Genomic DNA, 6188 nt, shown 5'->3' with positions numbered 1-6188 from the left:
AAATCTGTGAGGTTATGAGGCAAATGATGTACGAAACCCATATGGTTCAGCCGGGAGAAGGCTCGAGCACCGCTGAGGTACTTTACATAGGGCCCGATGCCAAATTGTAAAACTGGAAGGCTACTCCGTTTCCGATCAAGCGGGAATCCTGGTAGACCAGTCTTGCCACCTTTTCTGCATCACGAGTTATTTTGGGGTGTAACTCGAATGATTTCCTTTTAGTTTCCTGTCCTTAAATTCTGATGTAAACCCTATTATCTTCAAAATTCAATGAAATGAAATAAATATTTCATCTTTTATCTTATTTATTCTCTCTGATTTTTTTTATTTTTCTGTTTTATTTCTTTCAGTTCTAATAATGCGGCTTTAAATAACATGACATGCTTGCTGACTTCATGCCCGGATTCAAACATGCGATCTAACTGCGAAATAATGAACCAAGAAATGGAATACGACGAAGAAGAGGCTTTTAAGGAAATAAATCGAGAATTGGAACACTTTGAGAACAAACCTAAGCCGAATATGAATGACACCGAACCAGTTAATTTGGTAACTCCTAAAGAAATCCGAGAGACCAAAATAAGCATTCACACGGACGAGAGAACGCGAAACGCGATAGTTCAACTCCTTGTTGAATTTAAAGATGTGTTTGCTTGGTCATACGATGACATGCCAGGATTAAGCGTTGATCTAGTGGTGCATAAATTGCCAATTCACCCTGATTGTCTTCCAGTTCAACAAAAGCAAAGAAAGTTCAAAACTGATGTCAGTGACAAGATTAAAGAAGAAATCACCAAGCAGCTGAAAACGGGAGTAATTCGGGTAATCCAGTACACCACGTGGTTAGCGAATGTAGTTCCAGTGCCGAAAAAAGATGGGAAAACTCGGGTCTGTGTAGATTATCGAGATTTGAACAGAGCGAGTCCCAAAGACAATTTCCCATTGCCCAACATCCACATCCTTGTTGATAATAGCGCCAAACATGAGATCCAGTCTTTCGTAGATTGTTACGCTGGATATCATCATGTTTTGATGGATGAAGAAGATGCTGAGAAGACTGCATTCACTACACCATGAGGCACTTACTGTTATCGGGTTATGCCATTCGGTCTGAAGAATGCTGGGGCAACTTACATAAGAGCCATGACTGCCATTTTTCATGACATGATGCATCAAGAAATAGAGGTGTACGTGGATGACGTGATAATCAAGTCCAGGACTCGAGACAATCATATCCAAGACTTGAGGAAATTCTTCGATAGACTGAGAAAGTACGACTTGAAGCTGAACCCGTCCAAATGCTCCTTCGGAGTCCTATCAGGCAAGCTTTTGGGTTTCATAGTAAGCAGGAGAGGTATAGAGTTAGATCCAACAAAGATAAAATCTATCAGAGATCTACATCCCCCAAGAACGAAGAAAGACGTGATGAGTCTGTTGGGCAGGTTAAACTATATCAGTCGATTCATTGCCCAGCTAACTAGCACGTGTGAGCCCATATTTAAGCTATTAAGGAAGGATGCAGTTGATCAAATGGACGGCTGAATGTCAAGAAGCCTTTGACAAGATCAAAGAATATCTTTTAAATCCCCCAGTTTTGGTCCCGCCAGAGCCAGAGAGACCCCTGTTCTTGTATCTGACAGTCTTGGAAAATTCTTTCGGTTGCGTCCTCGGACAACATGACATAACCGGGAAGAAGGAGCAGGCGATCTACTACTTGAGCAAGAAATTTACCGGCTACGAGGCCAAGTACACTCTGCTGGAAAGAACGTGTTGTTCTTTAACGTGGGTTGCCCAAAAAATTGAGACATTATCTTCAAACTCACACTACTTACCTCATAAGCAGGCTGGATCCTTTGAAGTATATATTTCAGAAACCAATGCCTACTGGAAGACTGGCCAAGTGGCAAATCTTGCTTACTGAATTTGACATAGTCTATGTCACCCGTACGACAATGAAAGCCCAGGCATTAGCAGATCATTTGGCCGAAAATCCGGTTGATGAGGAATACCAGCCATTGAGTACTTATTTTCCAGATGAAGAAATAAATACCATAGAAGTGGTCTCGGAAAATGCTCACGTTTGGAAGATGTTCTTTGATGGGGCCGTAAATGCCAAAGGTGTAGGAATAGGGGCAATCTTGATCTCACCTGCTGGTCAACATTATCCGGCTACAGCTAGGCTTCGTTTCTTTTGCACGAACAATACAGCTGAATGTGAAGCCTGCATCATGGGCATGAATGTGGCGATTGATCAAGATGTTGGGGATTTGTTGATTATGGGGGATTCTGATTTGATTATCAGGAAAGCCCAGGGTGAATGGGAAACTCGAGATGTCAAGCTTATTCCTTACCGGCAACACGTAGAGGATCTCAGCAAGCGGTTCAGATCAGTAGAGTTCAGGTATATTCCGCGATGTCATAATGAATTAGCCGATGCACTTGCCACTTTAGCTTCAATGTTACCTTATCCAGGCAACGCCCACATCGATCCCTTAGAAATCCAAATCAGGGAAAGACATGGTTACTGCAACGCCATCGAGGCAGGACCAAGTATCCAGCCATGGTACCAAGATGTTAAAAGGTTCTTAAAAACACAAGAATACTCTGAACATGCTACTGGAGATCAGAAGAGAACTATTAGGCGGCAGGCAAGTGGATTCTTTTTGAGCGGTGAGATATTGTATAAAAGAACCCCTGATCTCAACTTATTAAGATGTGTTGACGCCGAAGAAGCAGGCAGGATCATGCATGAAGTACATGCAGGGGTGTGTGGACCTCATATGAACGGGTACGTTTTGGCAAAGAAAATCTTGCGGGCCGGATATTATTGGATGACCATGGAAAAGGACTGTTTCAGCTTCGTTCGAAAGTGTCATCAATGTCAGGTGCATGGAGATCTGATTCACGCACCTCCCACAGAACTGCATCCCATGTCTGCACCTTGGCCATTTGTTGCCTGGGGTATGGATGTCATTGGTCCGATTGAGCCCAAAGCTTCAAATGGACACAGATTCATATTGGTCGCTATCGACTACTTCACAAAATGGGTCGAGGCTGTCACTCTCAAATCAGTCACTAAGAAAGCCGTGGTGGATTTCATACATTCAAATCTTATCTGTCGTTTCGGTATTCCTGCAACTATAATCACAGATAATGCAGCAAACCTGAATAGTCATTTGATGGAGGATGTGTGTGAACAATTCAAAATAACGCATAGGAATTCCACTCCTTATCGGCCCAAAGCCAACGGCGCTGTTGAAGCAGCGAACAAAAACATCAAAAAGATTTTGAGGAAGACAACCCAGAGTTCCAGACAATGGCATGAGCAGTTACCTTTCGCCCTGCTTGGATATCGCACTACAGTACGCACCTCAGTAGGGGCAACCCCATACTTGTTGGTTTACGGGACCGAGGCTGTAATACCGGCAGAGGTAGAAATCCCTTCTCTCCGGATCATTGTTGAAGCTGAAATTGAAGACAGTGAGTGGGTCAAAACTCGTTTGGAACAGTTAACGCTGATCGATGAAAAGCGAATGGCTGCGGTTTGTCACGGGCAATTGTACCAACAAAGAATGGCTCGTGCTTACAACAAGAAAGTGCGACCCAGGAATTTTGAAGTAGGTCAACTGGTGTTAAGGCGCATTCTTCCACATCACCAGGAAGCGAAAGGAAAATTTGCTCCTAATTGGAAAGGTCCATACATCATCAGGAAGATATTGCCCAGGGGAGCATTATATCTAGGTGATATTGAAGGAAAAGATCCCGACACAGCCGTGAATGCAGATGCAGTAAAAAGATACTATGTTTGAACTTGCTCTGACGATATTTTTGCACAGTTGAGAGGACGAAGGCTTTCATTCCCGCTACCCAAACACTCAAATCCTTTGCTAACCCTTTGAGCCATTTACCTTTCTTTTATTACCCTCTTTGGAACCCGGAAGTGAAGTTCTAAAAAAAAAAAAAAATAACCAAAATTTCTTGAACTACGTTTGACTTGATTCCGAAAGGATACGTAGGCAACCTCTCTATGGGGTTCAGTCACACCAAAACCAAAATATAATTCTCCCCAAAAAAGTTAAACTGGGGCAGACATTATAATAATTCGACGATAATCCCGCCTGGACGGTTCCAAAGTTGTAATTCGATCCAAGTTCTTTTGACCCAAACATGTTACAAGTCCTTCTGATCAATCGGCAAAAGTTTCTTCAAAATCAAAAAGGCGCAGTTGCTCAGATCCGACACAGTCAGGATGAGAGAATCAAAATGAGAGAGTCTTATTGGTGAAAACCTATGGGCACCATAAGGCGATAGCGAGCAGAGAAATCAAAATGAGAGAGTCTTGTTAGTGAAAACTCATGACGAGCACTATAAGGCGACGGTGAGAAAAGAAATGAGAGAGGTCGGCTAGCGAAAACTCGCAAAGAGCGCTGTCGGCCGAAAGAGGATTTCACCATAGAAGGTTCTGGCAAGGTTCCCTGGTTTGGAAACATAGATCCGTTTGGTTCGTGAGAAAATGTAGGTTGGTGAGAGTCGGGCATCCAGTCCAAAAAGCAGGTTATGTCAATTTAAAGCCAGCATGGACCAAGATAAGTCTTTCTTTTCCCAAAAAAGACGCTTCTTTTTTTTTAAAAAATTCATTTTTTTTTCTCGTTCTTTGTTTACTTTTCTTTGGATTCCTTTTCTGTTTAACCCTAAGCCCCAAAACATGCTAGAAAGAAAAGTGGCATGACCGGTTTCACAGGGCTCTGTTTGGCAAGAGGTGGAGAACATACCCGGCCTCAGTGATGCGTCAGTCCAATCCCGACTGATCATGGCGTTTTATTACCTCAAAATCCCCAAGCAGAGTGAGACGGAAGAAACAGAGCCGTACACGCACAAATCAGCGTGAAATCCTGAAATATTGAGTCTTATCAGTTTGAAAGGAGGTTGCCTTGGAAGCTAATCAATGGCGAATTTTCTCAAAACAGAAATGAAGCTTGGGACCAAGAAAAACAATGAAGGCCACAAAACTGACCACAATTTCAAACTGACAATTTTTCTTTGTTTAGGAAAATTGACACAGGTGCGATCCAAAGCAACCGTGCAAGAAGCAGGTGTAGCCCAAAAAAGAAATGAAGTGCACGAGCGTTGAAACAGCTTTGCAGCAAGAAAACGACCAAAAGGAAGTTTACCCAGAATTCTTTCATACATTTTGATAAATAAAAGGGCATAACCCGTGGACCTCCCTGGCATAACCCAGGGACCTCTTTCCCTTTTTCGGCATAACCCGATGATTTCCCTGGCATAACCCAGGAACCTCTTTGAATTTCCCGGCATAACCCGTGGACCTCCCTGGCATAACCCAGGGACCTCTTTCCCTTTTTCGGTATAACCCGATAATTTCCCGGCATAACCCGAGGACTTTCTCCCTTTTCCGGCATAACCCGATGACTTCCCCGGCATAACCCGAGGACTCTTTCCCTTTTTCGGCATAACCCGTGGACCTCCCTGGCATAACCCAGGGACCTCTTTCCCTTTTTCGGCATAACCCGATGATTTCCCTGGCATAACCCAGGAATCTCTTTGAATTTCCCGGCATAACCCGTGGACCTCCCTGGCATAACCCAGGGACCTCTTTCCATTTTTCGGCATAACCCGATGATTTCCCCGGCATAACCCGAGGACTTTCTCCCTTTTCCGACATAACCCGATGACTTCCCCGGCATAACCCGAGGACTCTGTCCCTTTCCCGGCATAACCCGTGAACCTCCCTAGTATAACCCAGGGACCTCTTTCCCTTTTACGGCATAACCCGATGATTTCCCCGGTATAACCTGAGAACTCTTTTCCTTTCCCGGCATAACCCGATGACTTCCATGGCATAACCCGAGGACTCTCTCCCTTTTCCGGTATAACCCGATGACTTCCCCAGCATAACCCGAGGACTCTTTTCCTTTTCCGGTATAACCCGATGACTTCCCCGGCATAACCCGAGTACTCTTTTCCTTTCCCGGCATAACCTGATGACTTCCCCGGCATAACCCGTGGACCTCCCTGGCATAACCTAGGGACCTCTTTGAATTTTCCGGCATAACCCGTGGACCTCCCTAGCATAACCCAGGGACCTCTTTTCCGACATAACCCAATGAATCTTCCCGGCATAACCCGTGGACCATTTCCAGTATAACCTGGCAATTCTCCCAATTTAG

At 44.2% G+C, this 6188-nt stretch overlaps 1 protein-coding gene across 1 annotated transcript; it reads left to right on the top strand.

Moving 5' to 3' along the window:
* Positions 1 to 2228: 2228 nt before the first annotated feature.
* On the top strand, positions 2229 to 4998 carry LOC138880842 (uncharacterized). The gene is made up of 2 exons (XM_070161021.1): positions 2229 to 2648; positions 4915 to 4998. The coding sequence occupies exons 1-2, from the start codon at positions 2229 to 2231 to the stop codon at positions 4996 to 4998; spliced, it is 504 nt and encodes a 167-aa protein (XP_070017122.1).
* Positions 4999 to 6188: the final 1190 nt, after the last annotated feature.

This window comes from Nicotiana sylvestris, chromosome 11, assembly GCF_000393655.2.
Source record: "Nicotiana sylvestris chromosome 11, ASM39365v2, whole genome shotgun sequence".
NCBI classification, from domain to species: domain Eukaryota; kingdom Viridiplantae; phylum Streptophyta; class Magnoliopsida; order Solanales; family Solanaceae; genus Nicotiana; species Nicotiana sylvestris.
Note: the sequence above shows the minus strand (reverse complement) of the source record. Positions and strands in the feature narration are given on the sequence as shown.

What these genes read in the sequence shown, in the direction of transcription:
- LOC138880842 (XM_070161021.1), top strand. Translation starts at nt 2,229, where the DNA reads ATGGGCATGAATGTGGCGATTGATCAAGATGTTGGGGATTTGTTGATT. An exon ending in AGAGAACTATTAGGCGGCAG is followed by an intron (nt 2,649 to 4,914) that starts GCAAGTGGATTC and finishes GAGTCTTATCAG; the next exon opens with TTTGAAAGGAGGTTGCCTTG.